The sequence below is a fragment of the Scylla paramamosain genome, chromosome 1 (assembly GCF_035594125.1).
Source record: "Scylla paramamosain isolate STU-SP2022 chromosome 1, ASM3559412v1, whole genome shotgun sequence".
Classification (NCBI taxonomy): domain Eukaryota; kingdom Metazoa; phylum Arthropoda; class Malacostraca; order Decapoda; family Portunidae; genus Scylla; species Scylla paramamosain.
Window position 1 is genome coordinate 41,832,693 of NC_087151.1, and position 23,629 is coordinate 41,856,321.

The following is a 23,629-nucleotide window of genomic DNA, read 5'->3' on the forward strand; positions in this document are numbered from 1 at the left end:
CTTTTAAGTAATATATTACATTGCTCTACCAGCAACAAACTTGTTCAGCTTATTATTCAAAATTTTTTTTTTTTTATTACCTCATAACTGTTATTCCAAACATACAATGGCACTGACTGATGCTTTACGTTTAAGTAAGCTGCAAGTTTTCATTTTCAGAGTTCTTGTCTAGAGTCTTGAGGAAATTTACAGAAACCATACTAAAGCATTTTCTACTCAGTCTTATGTTACTTTTTTGTAATACAATGTCTAATGTAGCCTTATAGCTCATCACTACAACTATGCTACAAATTGATCTCCCTAAGATCAATTGACAAACTGTTATTACAATTAACTCTCTAGCTAAAACAGCTCCTATGAAAGTAGACATTCTGTGTTGTCTCCACAGTCTTCCCCACACCCCAGCTGCTAACTCTGTACAGGGGCCTTATCTGTCTACGTTTAGTATACACTTCACATGTAGAGGGTTTCACTCATACCACTCTTTTACACAGAGTGGAGTCAAAGACTTTTCATCCTATCAACTCCTGTCCTCTAACTGACTGTCTTCAGCTTCTCTCTCATCACCACAATGTTGTATCTCGTACTATTTTCTACTACTATTTTCAGGCTAACTGCTCTTGTGATCTTGCTAACTGCATGCCTTTCCTCCTGTAAGTCCAATAACTGGAGACGACCTGTCACTCTGGCAACACTTGGAAAATGCAAAAAGAGGGAATTTGGTAAAAGCAGTGCAAAAGATATATACATGATAATGGAATAGGAAACAAAATTATCATTTACAGAGGAAAAGAATCTGAGAGTCATATTTTCAAACAGTTTATCACAAGAGAATCATAGAGACAAAGTAGCAGGGAATCTCTGAAGTCATTTAAGAACATATGAGTGGATGAAGAAATAATGAAGATAATTCTTCCAATGATACATCCAAGACTTGAATATGCAGCAGTAGTGTGGTCACTTCATGAGAAAAGTGTGTTGGGAAATCAAAGAGTGCAAGGAGCAGCAATCAAAATGGTACCAAATTTGAAAGAACAACACAAGAAAATTGTCTAGACTGTAGCTTCCTACCTTAGAAATGAGAAGGGAGAGTGACTTCAGTGCAGGATTTTTTTTCTTTTTTTTTTCTTGCACTTTAACTGGATCACTATTTTGTCTCTCTTAATTAAGATGTCAAGCTGGAGTTTCCATGGGGTAAGAATGATCATGCTGTAATAGAATTTAAGGTAAATTTAGAAGAGATAGAAAAGAAAAGCACAAAACAGGAAGATTTAATTACAGCAAAATGGACTCTGCATAGCTCTGGAAGTATTTTGAGGAAGAGAACTTAACCACATTTTACAATGCTAGAGGTATCCAAGAAAAATTGGTGAAATTTCTTAAAATCTATTAGCATGAAGAAAGAAATTTTGTACTTCAGTAGTAAAAGAAAGACAGGCATTGAAGACTGGTTCAGTGATAGAGACTCATAAGCAGGATGTAATAAAAATGAGACATGGAGGATATGCAGATGGAACAATACATGGAATATATTTACACAAGCAAGGATGAATATGTGAAAATCTGAAGAAAAAAGATGAGAAAATATTAAAAGAACTGAAATGAAAATGTAAGCATCAACTGAAGTTACTCTATAAATATATGTGTGAAAAGCTGGAAAAAAAAAAGACAAAATTAATACAATGTAGCAAAGTAATTTATGAGAATCAGAAGACTATGGCAAACAAAATTAATGCAAGTTTACGTAAGTTTTCATAAAACACACTGCGTTTATCAAAACAAGTGGCAGAGGAAAAGACAAGGTGTTGATTGAAATACAAGTAAGTGAGCAAGAAGTCGGAAATAATTATGATGAAGAAACTGGATATGTGGAAAACACCATGCCTGGATCAGTTATTGGGCTGTATAGTAAAGGAATACAATGAACAGCTTATAGAGAAAATTGCAACCTCCCTTAGAGATGATTACCTAAGTTTCTCAAGAATGGAAAAAAAAAAACCACACTACATAAGGTAGATGATAAAGAAGATCCACTAAATCACAGACAGAAAGAATTGTGAACAACAAATCGATGAAGTATTTGGAGAACTAAATTTTTATAATGTCAATTCACTGTTTGAAGAGGAAGCTCGTGTCATGTTTCTACTCAAGTGATGCTTAATTAAAAAAAAGAGATGACTGGATGAACTGCATATACTTAGACCTAGAAAAGATTTTGTATGTAGCTCACATGAGTGATTGTGTGTGACAGAGGTGAATGGAGAGTGACAATGGTGAGTGCATGAAAATGGTGTAGTCTCATCAACCCCTGGAAAGAGATGTGGCAGTACTTGGAGGGGCCCATTGGCATATAAACCTGCTTAGGGTGCAGGGCACTCCATAGGAAGCATCCTGCTTCCTTACTATGGGTGTATGTGGCTACCTGTGCTATGCCTAAGCTCCTGGGATGTAATACATAAGATGGTACACAAGACTATCCTTTTTCAACAGGAACCAACAGGTGTAAGAATGTGAATAATGTGTGTATGAGTGTGTGGTGCTTAGTCTGGGCCACCTTGTGTAGGACTGCTGGTAGAGAACCATGTAACTCATTCATAAATCATGACTTATCTCTATATGTCAACAATCGCCTAAAAGTTTATTTACCTTTTTATCTATCTGTGTCTGACACCTGTCCCTGAAAACTCCAAGGTGATGCCAATTATAGGATTCTAGAGAAGTGCAAAGAACCACCTTAGACGATAGTTGGGAATGAAAGTGTAAAGAAATATTTTTAAATGTTCACATGATACATTAGTGTTGCAGAAATTTTAAAATTACCTTGTCAATTTTAATATAATATGTAAAAAAAACAATATGAAAATTTTGTATTATATACACGGCAACTTCTGTAATATATAAACGTGAGAGGATACAAGTAATTTATATCTTTTACACAGAATAGTTTGACCAGGTGCAAGAAGTGATAGACTTCGTGTTTTTGTATCGTATAAGATGCAATAAAGTAGTGGCATGACTTTCTGTGGTGAACCAACAAAATGGTGTATGGTTGTGCATGCACAAGAGACACACTCTTATAGATGATGATGGCAATTTCATGACTGGGGCATGTGTCAGTGATTTTTGTGATCACATTCATGTGATCATCTGCAATGTTATTATGGTTCTCAAAATTGAGTTATGAGCAAACATTATATGTGCCACTTGGAAAACTGTTAACAGAGATATCTAAATTGATACAGCAGGTTATGGTAATGAATCAAAGAGCAGAGCAAATGTTTTGAGCACCACTTGCATTTCAAGAAGGAAAGAAGTGAATGATCATCAAGATGACAAAGGTTACTTTTCATAACCATACCCTAAGTTATGTCAAGCAACTGAAAAATTTGTACATCACATTTATCAGATTACCATCTAGGAAGCTGATGACATTGTCAACCTGTCATTAAAAATAGTTCATGCAATCCTCACATCAAATTTGAACATATACTGCATCACTGCCAGATTTGTGCTCATGCTCCTGACTTCCAAGCAGAAGCAGAACTGTGTCAAAGTCTCCATAGATTTTCATCTACATACCCTGGATGACTTGAGTTTCATGTTGAGGATCATCACCAGTAATGAGAACTGAGTCTACAGCTATGACCTAGAGACCAAATAGCAGTTTTTATAAGAGATGAGCAAAGACCTATGAAGATAATGCAGATCATGAGCACGACCATCTTTGATTTCTCAACATGATGTTGTTATATACCCTGAAATCACCCTCTAAAGTCAGGCCAGCAAGGCTGAGTTATGCTGTTATGTTCTGAAGTCTAAAGAAGAGTATTGGGCACAAACATGTTCTGAAGTCTAAAGAAGAGTATTTGGCACAAACTACCTATTCTGTGACACAAATGAAATCTGAGGCTCCATCATGGTATTGATCCACTGACAGTACTCTGTAAATGAGTGGAGATATTCACTGACTGATAATTACTCCAGTTTATGAGATTAAGCTCCCTGGCACTATTTCCTCTTCTCCAAAATGAAGTTCAAGCAAAATGAACTTCAAGTTCAACATCAATGCCATTTTGAAAGCAGAGAGGAGATCCAACACAAAGCAGTGACAGTGTTTGACATTCATAAACATTAGTATATTACTGTATATGGTAACTTCTTAAAGGATGATGGAAACTTATATCATGTGTAGTTTGTTTTTTATGGAAATGGTCAAAACTTTTAATCATACCTCATTTTTTTTCTTCATGTTTTGTTCTAAGATAAGTATCTTTTGTATTTCTTAATGAACTTTTCTTTCACTACTGTGTCAGAGTATAACAGCAGATGATATTAGGCTAAGGAAAGTCCATTCGTGATATGGCAAAAAAAAACATGCTAAAAGAAACACAATTTGCAATGGTGCATACTAATGTAGATATAATGGTTGTTTTAAAACAATATATATATATATATATATATATATATATATATATATATATATATATATATATATATATATATATATATATATATATATATATATATATATATATATATATATAGTTTTTAAGAAAAATCTGGCTTACACTTAATGGTCACCAAATATAATTAGCATAAATGGTAATACACAATAAACAACTAATATACAGTAACAATTTGGTTATTAGAGCAATAATGATTAGCTAGTTAGTGTTTATGATTGGCTTAAACTTCAGAAACAGTCATTATTGTGATGTGTTTTCATGTAGGCCATACACACCATTGTGATAGTACATATTTAGTGATGACTAAATGCCCATTATAGATGGTAAGCTCAAACATTAGAGCTAGGTTCTTTTTGCATTTACCAAGCAGAAATTTTCCCATTATATATATATATATATATATATATATATATATATATATATATATATATATATATATATATATATATATATATATATATATATATATATATATATATATATATATTGTGTGTGTGTGTGTGTGTGTGTGTGTGTAATTTACTAAGAGGGTAAATGTAAAAGTATCTCAACTGTTAATCATGTGAAATGAAATGTAATATCATATGTTACAGAAAGATTATGAAGAAATCTAGTTGTAGTTTCTTACTGAGCATCTTTTTATATAGTTAATAGGATGTGTATATCATCCATCCTCATCTTGAACTTGTAAGGAAGTTTATGCCACTTGAAACGGCTCTTGGCTTTCCTCCTGCTACTCCCTCAGCTTCACATGGTCACTGCCCAAATCACTATTCTGTTACCAAGATGTATTCTAAAAATAAGTAATCAGACAACCTAGATTTATGACCACCATTTATTTATATAGATCTCTCATATGTGTAGTGACAAACCCTTTAGCCTGTTTCAGTGTTACCATACACACCATCATCATCTGTATATTCTGCATAGAACATCCCATCCTTCTCACCAAAATCATGTCTGTACAACTATGTATCTTCCTGAATGCACATTGTACTTACCAATATTTTTCCTCATGAAGACCCTAAAATTAGATAGAGAGCAGTAAAAAGTAGTGTAAGAGTAGAAGGAAGATCATTATTCTTACAAATAAATACATTTTCCTCCCCTAACATTTGGTGACTTTACTGTGTGAACTCTTGCCTCTATGTTTTATGATTAAGGACTCTCAATTTCTACTTCCTAATATATATATATATATATATATATATATATATATATATATATATATATATATATATATATATATATATATATATATATATATATATATATATATATATATATATATATTTTTTTTTTTTTTTTTTTTTTTTTTTTTTTTTTTTACTCTTTTCAAGCAATTAATGTATATATGACTTATAAATGGAGAATCAACTTCCCCTATCTCACATGCAGCACATTAAAGAAAAATCACCTCAAAGAAACTTGCAGATACAAAATATGAACTCCACATTTAATTAAGTTTATGTACATAGGTAAGCCTTACAATTCTAAACCCACATTAAAAATCATCATCAGTATATCATATTTTTTTTTTTTTTTATCTAACATATGGTTCCTAACACACCATTGGCGTATTAGGAACTTTTCTTAAGGAAATTTTTTTAAGTACCAATACACAAAATTTCATTATAGTTCACTTCCAATGATTTTTTTCACTTTAAAACATGTTTACAAATACATTACCAATACATATTTTCTATCTTGTCACCTTTTACTATCCTATTGTTGTAAAGCTATCTCTAATAAAGGCCATTAAATGCACAGTTTATGATCCCACATTACTAAACTATTCACAATTTGCTCAATTCATTACAAATACCTAACAAAATTTTCCATCTATTTTCCATCAAACAAATGCTTCACTTAATAACAGAGTTCAGAGATCAGCACGGCATCACAGACACTACAATATTCAGTGGTGAGTTATGTAGCCTAGTCACATACATGTGCAATGATGTTACTTCGAGAAGATTCCAACAAAGACAACCCCAACCTTTCAGGATAAATTCCTCAACCATCCAACCCCTACTAGTAACTACCTTCAGAACTTTAACTGCTGAAATTCCTGCTGATAAAACCTGAAATTTACATGGTAGCCTCACCATCCTACTTCATGTGGTGTGCACCCAAAGGGATGTCTGCACCTTTTCTCACTGAAAGTTTTGTTACTTGGGCTATGAAGGGATTCACAGTCATCTGTGAATTCCATTCCTCAGAAATATAATTTCAACTCACTTCAGCACAGAGACGAGAGATCTACGGCTTCATAAAAGGGCACCCCACCTTACCCAAGGACAGAATACCTCTCTCTCTCTCTCTCTCTCTCTCTCTCTCTCTCTCTCTCTCTCTCTCTCTCTCTCTCTCTCTCTCTCTCTCTCATTTTCAATGATATACAGAATATATATATATATATATATATATATATATATATATATATATATATATATATATATATATATATATATATATATATATATATATATATATATATATATATATATATATATAGCCAAAGCCAAAAAAAAAGATGACAAAATTCTCAGTCAGTGTTAGCATCCATGCCTCATCCAATTAGTTTGATCCAGTTGCTTGGGAGAGAGGAGCACTGATAATATCTGACTTGGCAACTCAAGAGAAATTGTGGCCTTGAATGCACTCATATATTAATGGTTTTAGTATAGACTTTATAGTTTAATGATAAGATGTGTTTCATGCATGCATTCCTGAGCTGAATTCCATAAGTTACTTTCATAAGTCTTTCCATATGAAACGACGGTGGTTAATAAACTGCCCATCACTGGTGACAAAATAGTGTTTGTGGTTGCCATGGGCCAAGGAATAAAAACAGTTCAAGAAAGTTGGTATTACTGGAGTTTGAGAGAGAATTGAACTAGTGGGTAAAGAGGTTCAAAGATAGTAGTGTGGCATCTATCCCAGAGCACAAAGCAAGGCCTGGGTTATTACAGGAAGTTGCTCAGTGAATCTTGAACATTATGAAGAGAAATAAAATATAACCCTCACTTACACCAAAGGAATTGAAAGAAAAGAGCCCCTGTGTTCTTGGTAGTGGGTCTTTGAAATTATGATGATGTTATAATCTCACTTGCATTTTTTGATAATTTTTTACAATAGGACCAAACTGCATTTTGAGTACAAAACTGATTTCTTTTTCAGACAATTTTAAACAAAACACATAAATATTTATTTTGCCTCTTCTCCCCCTAATCCCCAATGATCTTGGGGACTTGTCAGGAAGTGTGATTTATTGGCAGGGAACACAATAAGAGCTTTAAAGAAGGCAATTCTAATCTAACCTAATCTAACCTAACCTAACATGACCTAACCTAACCTGACCTAATCTAACGTAACCTAACCTGACCTAAACTAACGGTTAATCTAGATATTACATCCGTGTTACATGCAAGCACGAAACTCACATGTCATCATGGAAAAGGGTTCAGTGACCTTGCCGTAAACAAAAAAATTGGGGGGCATGTGTCTAGTATGGCTGTAATAGCACTCGAGTGTGGAGAAATTTTATATTTTCTAAGTCCGGCGAGCTCTGCACCATTCAAGAATAAACATTGAAATGATTTTCTTGTTTATAATTGGAATTTGTGGGTAGTGGTATATTAGGATTTCATAGTATCTATACAACTGATCCCTCCAGTCACATGCTTCCACTCATGAGGCCATTCCTGAAGCCACCAATTACGACTTTCCACAGTACGTTCGGTTACACTTTTCATTCAATTTAGAGATGCGTCAGGTATTCTGATAGAGGCTCACTGTCATTTGTTACTATGGATACCCAGTGGAGGGAGGTGAAGCAAACAGTGCCAGTGTTCAGCAGGAAAAAAGGCAATGTGTGAGATATTTAGCAACGGCAATGGTTAAGACGTGATAAACAGACGTAAGGAAGAGGTTCCACGTGTTCATTAAGAAAGCAGCCAAACTGTACCCACCTCCATCACCCTGAGAATCTCCACACCACACTAGTAGGGCATAATGGTATAATTTTTGAGGTCCCTCATTAAGTTAGGTTATGCTAGGTTAGGTTAATGTTCTAGTAGGGGAGCCCAGGGAGAGAGCACAGCCCCACCGGCTAGGTTAGGTTAATGTCCAAGCGAGTTGGGGGATCTAGGGTCTAGGATAGGTTAGGGAAATTCAAAATATTAAGCTAAATTTCCTTAGGTTTTTTTAACGCCCTTATTTCACTTATTTTTCACCCCTCCCCCCCAAAAAAAACACCCGGCTCCCCACAGGCCACCAAGCTAACATGACCTAACCTAACTTAACCAAACCTACCTACACGAATCACACATAAAAAATTACCTTTATCACGGGAACTATTAATTTACGACAAAACTTTAATAAAATAAGTTTCTCATTATCCATAAAGGTAATCAAAAACAATACACCTAAATGTGTAGAACGTCATGGCCCTCTCCTAAAATAATAATAATTTCTAAACCTGTTTACCCACTGGCGGCAGTGGCGGTGGTATGCTCATCTCCCCTGAGTGTTGTCTTATTCCAGGTTATGGACTTCTCTTCACATCCGTGTAGGCTTTCAGTTCCCTGTATTAAAGTATGACTTGAAAGTAAACTGACCCTTCATGTTAGAAACGATTCGTGTCAGAATATTGCACATTATTGACAACCTGATATATATATATATATATATATATATATATATATATATATATATATATATATATATATATATATATATATATATATATATATATATATATATATATATATATATATATATATATATATATATATATATATTGGGAGTTTAAAATGTCTACGAATCATTTTAAGTATGACTACATTAACCTTATTTTCCTATGCAGTACCACACAATGGATATCAAGCTTAACAAATTACGTTTATTATAAGTTCTTACTGCCATTAACCTATATTTTGCTTGAGGTAGAATTTAGGGTTGCCATATATGAACTATCAAAATTCCGGGCACCTTCACTAACATCTGATTATGGTCCTGATATGATACTGGAAAACATGTAAATTAATTAAAAGAAACTCAACTTATTTACCTTTGCATCAGTGGCGGCTCGTCAATAGGGACTGCGAGACTGCAGCCCCCCCCCCCCAGTGGATTTCTAGGATTCACGAAAATAGTGTTAATTTATTTATGTTTGACTATCATTCACATGAAAACACCAATTCTCATATGTTTACATGAAAAAAAAAATACTGCAAAACAATGAGGAAGTACGGAAATGATTTACTATTTAATGATACGAAAGTGAGAAATGTGGGGAGGCTTCCCGGACGGAATGGCGAGTGTGGACTGCGTCCAGCGCAGTCTTGTCTCGGCCGTTGTTGTGGCTAGTTGAGTTTACTTGCGTCGGTCTTATTTTCTATCGTTATTCAGTTTGTCAGGGATGATTTTAAAATATTATTGATCAGTGATGGCTTGTGCTCAATCTTGATTATCATAGATGGTGTAAAATCACAGAAACATCGTATAAAATATTTTTCTTTTTCTTTTCCCAGGTAGGCCTAGCAGTATTTTGTAAAATGGCACAAGAAGCAAAGACGGTTTCTGCATTGAAAGAACTCAATTTTTCAATTTTCAATTTATTGATCTGTTTGCACAAAACAGGAACAGGAGAATGGACTTCCTTTTCAAATAGCCTAAGCCAGCACTAAGGAAGTCAAGCATTTGCTGTTAGGATAAGACCTAAAGAATTAAATAATTATCTATCTTTATAATCTATCAATCAATGGTATGTTAAACAATAGCAATAAAAGCATTTAAGATTTTATTTGTCTGAATGTGAGACAGCCCCCCCCCCCCCATGTAATAGTCACGAGCCGCCACTGCAAAGTTTGTATATGGCTGATAATCTTGAATTCCGTTTTTCCAATCTTGAATTCCGTTTTCCCGGATATGTCCGGGAAAATCCGTACGTATGGCTACATACACCTTAACTTATCTACCAGTGGTAGATAAGTTATGGTGTATGTAGCCAGCCGTTAGACTATACCGTAGCTGGCTGGAGATCTTGACATTGGGACAGACTGTGAGCAGCACTGTATATATCCAACAATTATTTCTTGCCTACTTATTAAACACAACGAAATCCTTTCATAGTTCTCAAGGTAAGTAAGATAGAAAAATATAAAAAGATGTTGAAAGTATGATGCATGTGCCCTTCCATCCCGCCACCTTTGTTTATTCTACCCGAAGCTTAATGCATTCGTAATATCATTGGGATATATATATATTACCAGCGGTGAGAGATATTTCACACAAGAACTGATATATCAATAAAAAAAAAATTATATATATATATATATATATATATATATATATATATATATATATATATATATATATATATATATATATATATATATATATATATATATATATATATATATATATATATATATATATATATATATATATATATATATATATATATATTCTTCTTTTATTAAAATGAATCAACGTAATGTAATAATAACAATGGTATGTTTATTAAATTATATACCATAGCATTAGAAGACTGATGACAATACTGCCAGTGTCAGCTGTCGTGTGTGATGGCGTCGCGTAGGTGAATACTTAAGCAGTAAGAGAGGCAGTAACTGGGCTGTTCAAGAAAATACTACAGGTAGGGGAAATGCCTTAGGATTGGAAGAGGAGCAGAATTACACTCATACACAAGGGAGGACGTAGGTAATTACAGTTGTTAACATACTAGCCAAGGCATTTGGTTGGGTGATTAATAATAAATTGAAGACTTGGATAGAGGAGAATAAGGCGTTTGGAGAGGAGCAGAGGTGGCTTAGAAAATGTGTTAGTTATGAAGGAAATTATTGAAAGAAATATAAAGCTAAGGAAGGAGCTGTACTTGGTTTTCTTAGATGTAGAGAAAGCTTATGATAGGGTAGACAGGAGCAAACTGCTGACATTACCTGCACACAGAGGGGTAAACAGGAAGGTAGTGCAGGTAATTAGGAAGCTGTATGAGGATAATGAGGTGAATTTCACGTTAGGAGACATTAGTATAGGTTGGATGAGAAACAATATTGGAGTACGGCAGGGGTGTGTGGTGTCCCCAACCTTATTTAATATTTAGAGGGGTTAATAACAAGGATTAGAATGTCAGGGAAGGGTGTTAAAGTGGGGGATAGGAGATTAGGATGTCTAGCCTATGCCGATGACAGAGAGTAAGGAAGACATGGAGGAGTTGATATGGGTAGCCAGCGTATATGGACGAGAGTGGGGGTGTTAAGTATAGTGGCAGGAAATGTAAGGTGATGGAGTTTAACAGTGAGGTAAAGGGGCATTGGATATTAGGGAACAGCATACTAGCATACTAGGTGGTGGAGAGGTACACTTAGGGCTAGAGGTAAGCAAAGAAAGAATAGGAGGGGATGAAAATTAATTAAGGAAAAGCCAGGAAGATGACAGGAATGATAATGAATGCAGGGAGTAGGATAGTCAACAAGTATGAGGTAGGCACAAGTTTATGGAAGGAAATGACAGTACCTTACTGCTTGTATGGGTCTGAAATTACCTACTACCAAGAGAGAGACTTAACAGCATTAGAGAAGACTCAGAATATAGTAGGTAGATGAGGGTTAGGTGTTCCACACAACACAGCAGAAGATATCAGAGGAGAGAAGGGCTGGAGCATCTTCAGAGAGAGAATAATTAAAGGAAAGCTGAGCTTTTTGAAGAAGATAGAAGGACTTGATAAGGATAGGTGGGTGAAACAGGTAGTGAGGGAAATCTCTATTAGATCTTCATGGAATAGGGAAATGGATAGGTGGAAAAGGAGGGAAAATCTTCATGAGGACTGGAGGAGGATAGGACAGAGAGGTGAGGAAAAGGATAGAAAAAGATGATTTAGTTAGATGGTAGGCAGGGATAGAAACAAAGTCCACATTAAAGTGGTACAAATGGAAGGAGAGACCTGAGGTGCTCTACTGGCATGCAGGAGACTGGGGCAGCAAGTTGTTAGTAAAGGCAAGGACAGGGATGCTGGAGGTGAAGGCTAGGAACAGGGATGAGCTGGACCAGGGATCTCACACATGTAGAGGGGTGAGAGAGGCTGTGGAACATTTCCTGGTGGAGTGTGTCAGGCATGAAGAAGAGAGAGGCAGGCTGATAGGCTCCGTAACTGTAATTACAGGAGAAGACAAGTGGAATGGGAGGTTAGAGGAGGAGGATGGTGGAGTCCTCATAGTACTGGGCCTACATCAAGGAGAGAGAGAGAGAGAGAGAGAGAGAGAGAGAGGGATAGTTAGGCTGATGTGTAGTTTTGTTCCCTGTGCTGTGCTTACCACTCTCCTTCCACAGGTAGTGGACAGACCAGAGCATGACACTGAAGGAAAGGAGAGCCCATCAAGTGACAGAAAGTAGAAGAGGTCACAAGAAGAAGAAAAAGAAGGCCAGAGGAGGAGCAGTCAACTCAGAGGCCTGATTCAAACGTGATTCCCTGCGTATCCCTGAGGTGGTGGCTGCTGCCCTTGCTGCTGCCGCTGTCAGGGCAGGTGGCGCCCTTCATGATGCCCTGGGTGGCATGGGCGGCAGAGAAATAGGCGACCTAAGATGGTGGTGTGGTGTGCCAGTGCTGGGATCAGTCAGTGTTGTGCTTCCTTGCCTGCCATTGGTCTATTGCCGCCAGGTGTGTGTCGTCTGTAGGCCGAAATGCTTTCTATCTCACAGCCTCTCTCTTTCTATTCATCACTAAACTATTTCTTTCTGGTAATGTTTGGCCTGTTTGGAATTTATCTACTTGTTGTCTTTCCCGTAAATTATACGTTTGTTTTACCACTCCTCCTGCCCTAACCTCACCCCCCTCACAGAGTTATGGCTTGTGTTGCAAACAGAAGGCAGATAAATACAAAACTTAGTGAAATATGCCAGAAAAAAGTGTTTTATCTTCACCAATAAGTGACACAATTCAGTTCAGTCAGTATTTTGGGGTATTGGCTTTGCAACAGCACCCCTAAAATTTTTTGTACTGTTGCGGCAGTTTCTATCTTATTAAATTGATCCTTTTTTGCAGAGTCTAAATATTCTGTGAAGGATGGTCTGGGGAGAGAAGCGTTCAATATTAAAGGAATTTTCTGCATTTCCTTCACTTCCAGGCCATCCCCAAGGCTCCTTCACCTCCCTCAGTGTGGTATCCTAAGCCCTCCATCCTGTAGTATTTGAGGAAATGTTAGGCTTTGTATGATCTCTCTTTTGCACTCTCTCCTTCCTAGGGATTTAAACAGTGTGGAAAATTTGAATATTTATAAAAGTATTGGTGTGTGTGTGTGTGTGTGTGTGTGTGTGTGTGTGTGTGTGTGTGTGTTTTATCAATAGTTAACTCTCTCTCTCTCTCTCTCTCTCTCAGTAGTTGCACAGGTTTTCAAGGGTGGTTTTACAGTTCTAGTAACAGATTAACATTTCTACAATATTGACAGGAGAAACACGTTTTTAAAAGGCTCTAGTCATAGTGACAGGTTTTTAATGGTGTTTTTATGATTCTAGTGACAGATTAACATCGGTTTTACATTATTACCAGGAGAAACACCCTTTAAAGCCCTGCTAATCATCTTTGTGGCTTTAAGAAGCAGTTGTGAAGAGAGAGAGAGAGAGAGAGAGAGAGAGAGAGAGAGTAGGAACATTTTAGTTGAGCATATCCTCTGCTCCTTCATGTTTGTTGCAGTGACCCGGTGCAGCAGTGAGTGAAGTTTGCATTCATAATCACGTAGCGGATGTAGAGTGGAAAAAGGGGAATGAGGAAGTGCGGATATTTAGATAACAAGTCAACTTTTGTAAGTGTGTGTGTGTGTGTGTGTGTGTGTGTGTGTGTGTGGGTTGAGGAGCAGTGACAGATGGAGCTGGGGAGGGAGGATGGGCAGCTGGCTGGCTGGCTGCAGTGTTTTGGTCAGCATTGGTCAGTCTTTCCCAACACACTCTGTTAACTAGTGTTTGTATTCCTGGTAGGTTTTCTCTGCACTGAGCACCGCCAAGCTGCACCAGAGAGGTACGAGTACATAAGGTGAGTCCAACAGTGCCAGCCTCCCCTCAGTCAATCTCACTACCTTGACCACAACATCCTCCTCCTCCCTGTAATGTATTGTACTTGTTTATTTAGGTTTTATTATTAGTTTTTCAGGTATTTTTGGGGTTTCTTTTTTTATTTTTAGGTTTTGTTTACATCAGTCTGGAAACAGTTGAAATTTTAGTCAAATATTGAAGATTCATCAATATGTAAACAAACTGTCGGCTGAGGTAGAGACGGGGGAGTCAGTGTTTTCGGCCATTATTTGCTTCGTCTTTCACTTATTGTAAGCCAAACATGTCACAAAATGGAGGCACATGTCAAGCCTTCATATATATTTTGATGCTTTTGAAATGTTTTTCTTGCTTCAGTTAAGTAATTGTGCTAAATTTGCTGTAATTTTTTGCATAAATGAAGGGTGGTTTTTATGGCGATTTTTACCCTACCCAATTTTGGCTTTTTTATATGAGGCTTTAATGAAGATTTTATTGCTTCAAAAAATCATTTATGATTAAAATGTTTTGCATTCCTGTTAAGCATGTGGACTTTGAATAGGAGCTTAGTGACAGAGCTGCAGGTGGCCTTTGTCAGCTTCCTGGTGGCACAAGTGTGGGATGGCTGGGAGCAGTGGAGGTGCCTGGTGAGGCAGCTGTTCCGGACAGAGGAGGTGCTGCTGGAGGAGCCACAGTTGTATGCTAAGCTTCTCTCTGTCCTACACTATCAGTTAATGAGGTTGGTCATTGTTGTTCTTGTTGTTTGTTGTTGTTGATGTATTTTCTCTCTCTCTCTCTCTCTCTCTCTCTCTCTCTCTCTCTCTCTCTCTCTCTCTCTCTCTCTCTCTCTCTCTCTCTCTCTCTCTCTCTCTCTCTCTCTCAAGCTAGCAAACCATTTTTCCTCCTCCTCCTGCTGCTGCTTATTCTTCCTTCCTCTGAACACATTCTTGTTTTCTTCCTCACTCCCCTTCCCTCTTGCTTCCTCCTCCTCACTCCTCCTTCCTCCTCTTCCTCCTCCTCCTCCTGCTGCCATTGCTGGATGTACTACAAGGGGCTGGGCTGGGCAGGGGAAGGCGGGGGGGAGGAATACAGGTTGGTGTAGCCAGAGTAGCCAAACACTAGTGGTGGTGATGGTGATGGCGAGAGCTGCATCTCTTCTCCCCCCCCATAGGCCACCACTATACTCCCCCCTGGGATGGCTGCCACTTGGTTGTAGGCTGTCAGTGTGGTGGGGAATTATATCCTTCCAGCAGTATGTGGCATTCTGGTGGGATAGGTAAAGGTGTCTGAACGGCCCTCCTGTCCCGGGCCATGATTTTCAACACGTCTCTGTGCTCTGACACAATGCCATAATGCACTGTGAGGCCATGAATGATACAGCCAGTTGATGCTAAAATGTCCTGCAGAGTGGCTCGTATTTGCATAGGTGATAGAGTAGGCAAGGTCTGATAAAGCAATATATGAGATAGAACATGGCCTTAGAATGGCAGATTCTGAGCAGCAGGGCAAAGGACCTCATTCTCACCTCTGTAAATGACCTGTGACCTGTCAACTCATTAGTACACTTGGGTTTTCAGCCCAGTAGGTGCTTAGATGTTGATTGTGTTGTATTTGTTGGTGGATAAATGAGGCAGTGGGGTACTGCCAAACAGTCACCAAAGATGAGGCTAAATATTTATTCATATTGAAAATTACTAACCTTATATAATAATGATATTAATAATGTATTATCATTATTACTATTATTATTAGTAGTAGTAGCAGTATAAACAAAACATGAATGATACAGGTGTGTGTGTGCCCACATAGAGGAGAAATATTTCACACCTTAATCATCTTGTTAAACAATGGAGGAGGAGCAGGTCTCTCTCTCTCTCTCTCTCTCTCTCTCTCTCTCTCTCTCTCTCTCTCTCTCTCTCTCTCTCTCTCTCTCTCTGATTTGATATTATAACCTGTCATTCCATTACCAGCACAGCACCCCAAGGTGAATTGATTTTTTGTTAGGTAGATTTTACAGGTTGCTGCCCTATATATGGGTGGTCTATCAGTATACAAGGTTTACCATAAATTACTAGTTTTCTGGTCACAAATCTATATTTGAGATCAAACTAAATATGAGGAAATACAGTACTTAATGGGATCTGACAGTCTTAAGGTTCTGATTGTCACATAGTCGGATTAGGCCTTAAAATAATTTTACATAAAAAGAGGCTCCAAGCAGTGTACACCAATACAGTGAGAGGTGCAATGATGTCAAGAAATTGGATACTGGAAGTAATACTTACATTATGTAAGTAGTGACCTCAGTTCTACAGACCTTCACTACTAACCCTTTTACTGCTATGGCTGTCTTTTCCACCCCCCACCCCTTCTCCAAGCACAGCAAACAATTTTTTGCTTGGTTACACAGAAAAAAGAACAGCAGATAAATTTTGCATTTTATATGCTCTGAAGTTAAATGTGATTCCCAAAAGTCCATCCTTGAAAGGTGTTTACTCCTCAGGATGTGGCAATGACCATTTCTTTCTTGAATGTTGAATCAAATGTGCACACTCTGAAAGGAAACATAATGAGAAAATAGTATCTATATTTATACTGTTCAAGGGAAAGTAGTTTTGATTGTATGTGGGCATACAGACACTTGCTATTTGAGAGGACAAAAAAAGGAAGATGCCAACATAATGCACTTAGATTTCTCTCTATAGATACAGTGGAACCTCGGTTCACAAACTTAATCTCTTCCATGACTCAGTTCACAAACCAGTATGTTTGTAAATCCAAAACAATTTTTCTCATTGAAATCAATGTAAATACAGTTAATCTGTTCCAACCTCAGAAACATTGGATTTTTAAATATTTTTCTATGACAAAGAATACAGAATGGAATTATGGTAACCATGGAAAGTTACAACACCAGATGCTGGCTAGTTCCCTTGATAAAAAGCTGTAATAAATGCACATCCATCACTCTATCATAAACTGCCGGTGATCATCATACACTAGCAAGTCTCTTGGGCATCAGACTATAGCTTGTCAACAATTTCAAGGTCAGGCACCTTCCCAGCTATTTTTTTTGGGGGGGTGATTATACCTGGGTCCTACTTACTCCCTACTACTATCAGTAAATTGCATGCCTTTATATCTGGGATGCCACTTCTTTCTTTGATGTTCAGGATGGTTGAAAAGATGATTTGAAAGGAAAAGATGAAATCTTGCTTGCATTAAGCTTGTGTTAGCTAGAAGGAAATATTGGAGCATACGGGTAGGTGTAAAGCAAAGATTTTTTGCACTACTCATGACAGCACTTGCTTTCCAAATTCCACCTCATCGCTTGTTGGAGTTCAATGTCTGTGATCCACGGATTCTTGACAACCTTACATCTTATGAGCTTGTCTGTAGCAGCTGTGGTCTTTCTTGGGCATCCAGAAACCAGGACACGAGGTGAAATGTGATAAAATGGCAAAGCACATGCTGTCATGAGTAGCACAAAAATCCCTGCTTTACAAAGACTCGTATGCTCCAATATTTCTTAACAGTCAACACATGCTTGATTTAAGGTGCTTAAGGGTCTGTCTTTTCTTCTCAAATCATCTTTCCAACCAACCTGAAATTGAAGTAAGAAGTGGCAAGATAAATTATGAAGGTATACAATTTACTGAAGATGGAAAGGGGTAGGGGGACCCAGGACTAACTGGGAAGGGTTAGGGGGACCCAGGTCTGTCCCCTCAAACAGCTGGGAAGGCAGCTCACCTTGAAATCAATGACAAGCTATAGCAGTGCCTGAGAAACTTACCAGTGTATAATAATTACACTGTTCATAGCATGCGCACTAAAACACAACTGACTCTGTGCTCTCCAGCTGAGAAAGTTTACAGGCTGTTTGTGCATTCACACGCCGAAACACATGCTGTTTGTGAACCGAGGTTCCACTGAATATAGAATGGGTTGAATTTGAAGGATGAAGTGATAAAAGCATAAGTGCAAAGGAAAGCCTGGCTAAACATGGATATGGAACCAGGATCACAAGAACCTTGCTTAAGCCATGTATAGTACAACTAAGTGAATTAGCACACGTTTCTAAAAAATAACTGAATCACATCTTAGCCTCTTGGCTTCTAGAAAGAAGGGGACCAATCCTTACTAACTACACTGCATATGTAGGAACAAAAACCAAGGCAAGAAGACTATTAAAGAAAAAGAAAATAAAATGAGGAAGATACTAGGAAAGGCTCGGTGACATAAGTACTTGAAATCTTCAAATACACTACACTTGGGATATTTGCAATGGTGTCAGTTGCTGGTACTTGCTGGCAGTTTTAGTGTAGAACATAGTGTACTTTCCTACAGTTCTCTGGAGATGCACACTCTGAAATTGCCTCTTGTGATACATCCTGATTATGTTACAAAACATTAATCCTATGTATTTATGCTATCAGTATCCACAGGATCTGGTGAAGCACACTATAGAACAATTATTACAAGCTAAATACTCACAACTAGCCTCTCAATGTTTTCAGATTTATTTCTAGTCTCCTGCTACATATTTTAGTTGAAACTTTTTTCTACTTGTTTCAGTAAATCCTGAAAAGAACTGGAGGAATATAATTTGTGCTGCAGGGATACTGTGACGCCCAAAACTGTGCTGAGATGGAAGGACCACCTGAAATACTAGCCAGAGACATGTCAACAGACAGATTTTGCACCAAAACATGGTTGTTTCTTTCAAATCTGCCAGGATTTATAAAGTTAATTGCATAACTAAAATGAATAAAGTAAACCTATACAGAGAGGAAAAAGTGGCATTCATCCCAAGGTGACAATACATCCCAAACCCAAGATAATGTGTGTAGTATTTAGCTTGTTTTGTCATATTTCTTGCTCTGTACTTGATGGTGGCTAAAAATGTTTGTTACTTAATTATTTGGTTTTGACAACACACAAATGATGTAAAGATTTCTTTCCAGCATACCTTTTTTTTTTTTTTTTTTTTTTTTTTTTTTTTTTTTGTCTGCTGGTGAATCTGGCAATTTTTCAGACCGTTGTGAATGCCACAATTCTGTATTATATTGTGAAGACCAACACATCTGAGACAAGGACATCCTACAACATAATAATACAGACATTTTCACATTTAAGGAAGATCAAAGAGATCAAGATAATATACCTGGGGCCTGAATGTAGGTCCATAAACACATTACAGTGCACCATTACTTGAGATCCTCTGGACAATCAGGCTGGTTGGAGGGCTGGGCAGCCTTAAAGGCCTCTACGCTGTTAAGTGCTTCATGGATCCGGCTGATGATGGGGAACTGGGACATATCTACCTTGAACCTGAAATATGTTTTTCCCTACTTACAGGAGAATAAACAGGTTTGCCAATTATGTAATCATTTCTTACACCATTGATATGTAGCTCTCTCTCTCTCTCTCTCTCTCTCTCTCTCTCTCTCTCTAGCATGTATTGTCAGTGACAGACAAATGATATAGCTCTTATTATATGTGTATTAGTGTGGTAAACCTACATTACATGAGGATGGAACAAGAAAGTAAGAGTAATAAAATAAGAAGAAAACAAGGAAGAAAGGGGAATAGAAAAAAAAAAAACAGGAAACTCAGGACCAGAGCAGTTTTTGCTTTGAAACACTTGATGCAAAGGGATGAAAAGGCCCAAGCAGACATGACTCACACAGAAAAGGAGACTTTGACTGTGGATGAGGGGAGCCTGATAGATGAAGGTGATTATATATATATATATATATATATATATATATATATATATATATATATATATATATATATATATATATATATATATATATTTTTTTTTTTTTTTTTTTTTAATAAAGGAAACTTATTTGTCAGTCATGTGAAAGAAGTTAAGATCAATAAGCGGTAATTATGTTTTTTTTTTTTTTTTTTATATAATAATATTTACTGAAATAATTAAGTACTAGGAAGAAGATTATTGACATTGAGATAACCATGTTAACCATTTGACTGCTATTTGGTACATCATTCCTTAATTACCAATCACTCTGGGACACCTTCATCTGTCAGGCTCCCCTCACCCAGTCACAGTCTCCTTAATGTTTATAACCTTTTTCCATGTGGGTCATGTCTGCTTAAGCCTTCTCATCCCTTTACATCAAGTGTTTCAAAACAAAAACTGCTCTGGTCCTGAGTTTTCTGTTTTCTCTATTCCCTTCTTCTTCCTTGTATAATGAAGTTTTCTTCTTATCTCATTATTATTCTTTTCTTGTTTCATCTTAGTGTAATGTAGGCTTACCACATTAGTCTATCCTCTTGTAGTAAACCTTCACTTAAAAAAAAATGCTGAATCTTGATGCATCTATGATTTTAGTTTACTTTGGCTTGATTTTTTTTTTTTTTTTTTTTTTCTTTAATAAAATGAACTACTGAGCAAATTATTTCTTGCTAAATCATGCAAGTTTTCACATAAAGATGGTCTGTTCTTGATAAATACACAAGGTAATGAATGTTCAGTTTCAAACACTACCATAGTTTCTATCCTTTTTTTTACACAATAAACTCAAGATCCACCTGTTAGCATTGTAAACTTGAGGGACAAGACAACAGTCAGCCAATGTCACTTGATCTCCCACTGAGTATTTTCCTGCACACCCAGCCAGTAGTTGCTCCAAAGCTGGAAAATAATAAATCAAAATAAAATCTATTTCCAAAGGAAGTCAAGTGCATGTTTCAGTAGAATGTTGTTTAACTAAAACCTACGTATCCAAAGTCCTCACACAGGTTCGTTTTCTTGACTTTTCAATTCATATGGTGAGTAGAGAGGAAATTAGCTGTCAATTTCTTTTATGCATCATTGGCCACATCTCGCAGCGAAAAGCCCAACATATTGTACAGTGCCACTCTGTCTGATTACCTATAGTGTAGTACATATTAGAGACATATCATACGTCCACATCTGCATCCCCATCTGTGGAACATCTGCATCTGCAGTTCTTATAAATTAAACATTCATCTGCATTTGTGATTAAATAAATATCAGCATTTGCATCAATACACACACAAAGAGCATGAGGCAGACACATTTTATACTTGAGACTACAGAGTACAGAGCTTGCAAAGTTGAAGAAAATTAATTAATGCATGTTTACTTATCTACTAAAATTACACCTTTTATTAATTCCCTTTCAAATTTACACAACCAAATGTGTTAAGAGTTTTGTAAAAGACAGATGGATGGAGAGGATTCTACAGTGACTATGTATGTATCATGTAAATATGTAAAAGTATGTATATACTGTGTAATAGTACTGTATGCATGTACTATATAAAATATTGCATAAGTAATAAGTATGAACAGAAGCAGCCTGGCTGGCAAGGAGAGAGAGAGAGAGAGAGAGAGAGAGAATGCATGTCTGTATATGTAGACTCTGCTTCCTCTTAAAAGTTCACAAAGATTTCAGTGCTTTATCCTGAACTTTATATTATCTGTAATTATACAAAAATAAGACTGAACACATTCACATCCACATCTGCATCCACATCAACGAGGATGTTATAATTTGATATTCGTATCCACTATTTGGTAGAAACTGATATCCACATCCACAAAATACGTACCTACATATGACATCCGCATACACATCCACACCTGCAGAGCTCTTAATTCTGACATCCAATACATCTCTAATACATATTATTACATGCAATGTTGGCCATGATTTTTCCCAACACCATTACTGATATCTGCTTTCTCCACATCACTATCAGTGCTTCACATCAGATGGATATATTCTGCACACACATGCATGCATGCACTGCACAACAGCCATCCTTGAATGATATTATGCAGAGGAAAACACTGTTGCATCTCTAGCATATAAATATCTAAATAAAAGTGAATAAACATTTTCTTTCCATTTCTTTGTTTCAACTCCCTATTGTTCCTGTAATTTTGCATTGCATTACCAGTCACTGTCTTGGAATCAACACAGTTCATAATTTTATTGCTATGTGACACATACCAATACTAAAATATGCAGGTGCTAAAGAGTGACAATAACATAAAGTGTACCCATGTAACAGTGGATCAGCAAGGCACTGGAGTGCAGGGAGGCAAGGAGAGTAATGATTTCCTTTGAACTGGTAATTCAGTCATGTTCTTGATTAGCAGCAATTTCTTGTGAACACGGCAGTAGTTTTTTCTAAATATCATTATGGTAGCTTGATATTATCAACTGACAGGGGCAGTGGCTTCAACTTTCATCAAGATGGAAACTAGGAGTTGCGCTTTATATTTTTATAGTGTATAACTGACACACACACACACACACAATGAGGTATGGCCTTGAAAACAAAATGGCATCAGTACTTACTGGTATTTGGGTTGATACTCCAATGTATGTATAACTTTGTTGTGTTATAATATTTAATTATTTCAAAAAATTTTCTGTCAAGAATATTTACAGTATTGTGAACCTGCATCTAGATGTTATAAATATTACTGTTGGTTTGTAATGGTTAAATACCTGCTTACTTGGTTTAGAAAGTTTTAGCCACACTGAAAAAGTGTTATCAAGATCCAGGTTGGGGACCTAACTTTAATGTATCCCACAAACCACTTTCCCCAATCTCTGCCCTTTTGAAAGTGGTTTCATTCAGTTGTCAAATTTCAATGCCAAACCGGCAACAAAATGGCAGTCCAAAAATAATTATTCATGATTGGAAGTAAAAACATTTGAAACTGATATGAAATGAAGCCAATGACTGATTATACAACTTCGCAAAATCTGTGGTAATTTGAAGCTACATAAGGGGCTGTCACACTAGCACATTTTCGTCAGCTTTTTCTACCAACTTTCTGAAAACTGACAATTTCTTGAGTGCACCTTGTCACATGCCACAGGTGTTCATCTGCACTTTTATCCTCTGGGCTCTCTCTCTCTCTCTCTCTCTCTCTCTCTCTCTCTCTCTCTCTCTCTCTCTCTCTCTGTATAGCTACATTAGCTACTGCCTGCTACCCTCTCCCACCCAGTGTAACAGTATCCTCAATTGCCCAACATGGTACCATTACAACACAAATGCATTACTGGGAGCTCATACCAGCAGGCCATGGGCCAAGCCAGCCT

General features: G+C 36.9%; 2 protein-coding genes and 1 long non-coding RNA gene across 12 annotated transcripts in view; 1 reads left to right on the plus strand and 2 right to left on the minus strand.

The window, feature by feature from the left end:
* The window catches only part of LOC135105829 (uncharacterized), an 18,706-nt gene extending 9,011 nt beyond the window's left edge, over window positions 1-9,695 (minus strand). Inside the window, exons 1-3 of one of the 2 annotated variants that reach the window (XR_010271026.1) lie at window positions 9,538-9,695; window positions 1,072-1,209; window positions 1-694 (exon numbers count right to left, since the gene is read on the minus strand). The exon at window positions 1-694 is cut by the window's left edge and continues 993 nt beyond it. This is a non-coding gene — a long non-coding RNA (uncharacterized LOC135105829). The remainder of the gene's footprint in view (window positions 695-1,071; window positions 1,210-9,537) is intronic. The other variant, XR_010271025.1, reaches the window with a different exon arrangement.
* Window positions 9,696-9,950: 255 nt separating this feature from the next.
* On the plus strand, window positions 9,951-19,173 carry LOC135105806 (protein AAR2 homolog). 9 transcript variants are annotated; one of them, XM_064014385.1, is made up of 5 exons: window positions 9,951-10,609; window positions 12,822-13,149; window positions 14,463-14,517; window positions 15,058-15,252; window positions 19,089-19,173. In XM_064014385.1, exons 2-5 carry the CDS (start codon window positions 13,074-13,076, stop codon window positions 19,096-19,098), a joined length of 336 nt encoding a protein of 111 aa, XP_063870455.1. In that variant the 5' UTR covers window positions 9,951-10,609; window positions 12,822-13,073; the 3' UTR covers window positions 19,099-19,173. The 9 variants fall into 9 exon arrangements, 8 of the variants coding, with proteins under 8 accessions (XP_063870455.1, XP_063870445.1, XP_063870424.1 ...); XM_064014375.1 differs by lacking the exon at window positions 9,951-10,609 and adding an exon at window positions 10,997-11,127; XM_064014354.1 differs by lacking the exon at window positions 9,951-10,609 and adding an exon at window positions 11,018-11,192.
* Window positions 16,176-23,629, minus strand: part of LOC135105801 (probable maleylacetoacetate isomerase 2) — a 28,391-nt gene continuing 20,937 nt past the window's right edge. The window contains exons 7-9 of the mRNA XM_064014340.1: window positions 21,075-21,177; window positions 19,678-19,844; window positions 16,176-17,067 (exon numbers count right to left, since the gene is read on the minus strand). Coding sequence (XP_063870410.1) covers window positions 19,721-19,844; window positions 21,075-21,177 — 227 coding nt within the window. The 3' untranslated portion in view covers window positions 16,176-17,067; window positions 19,678-19,720. The remainder of the gene's footprint in view (window positions 17,068-19,677; window positions 19,845-21,074; window positions 21,178-23,629) is intronic.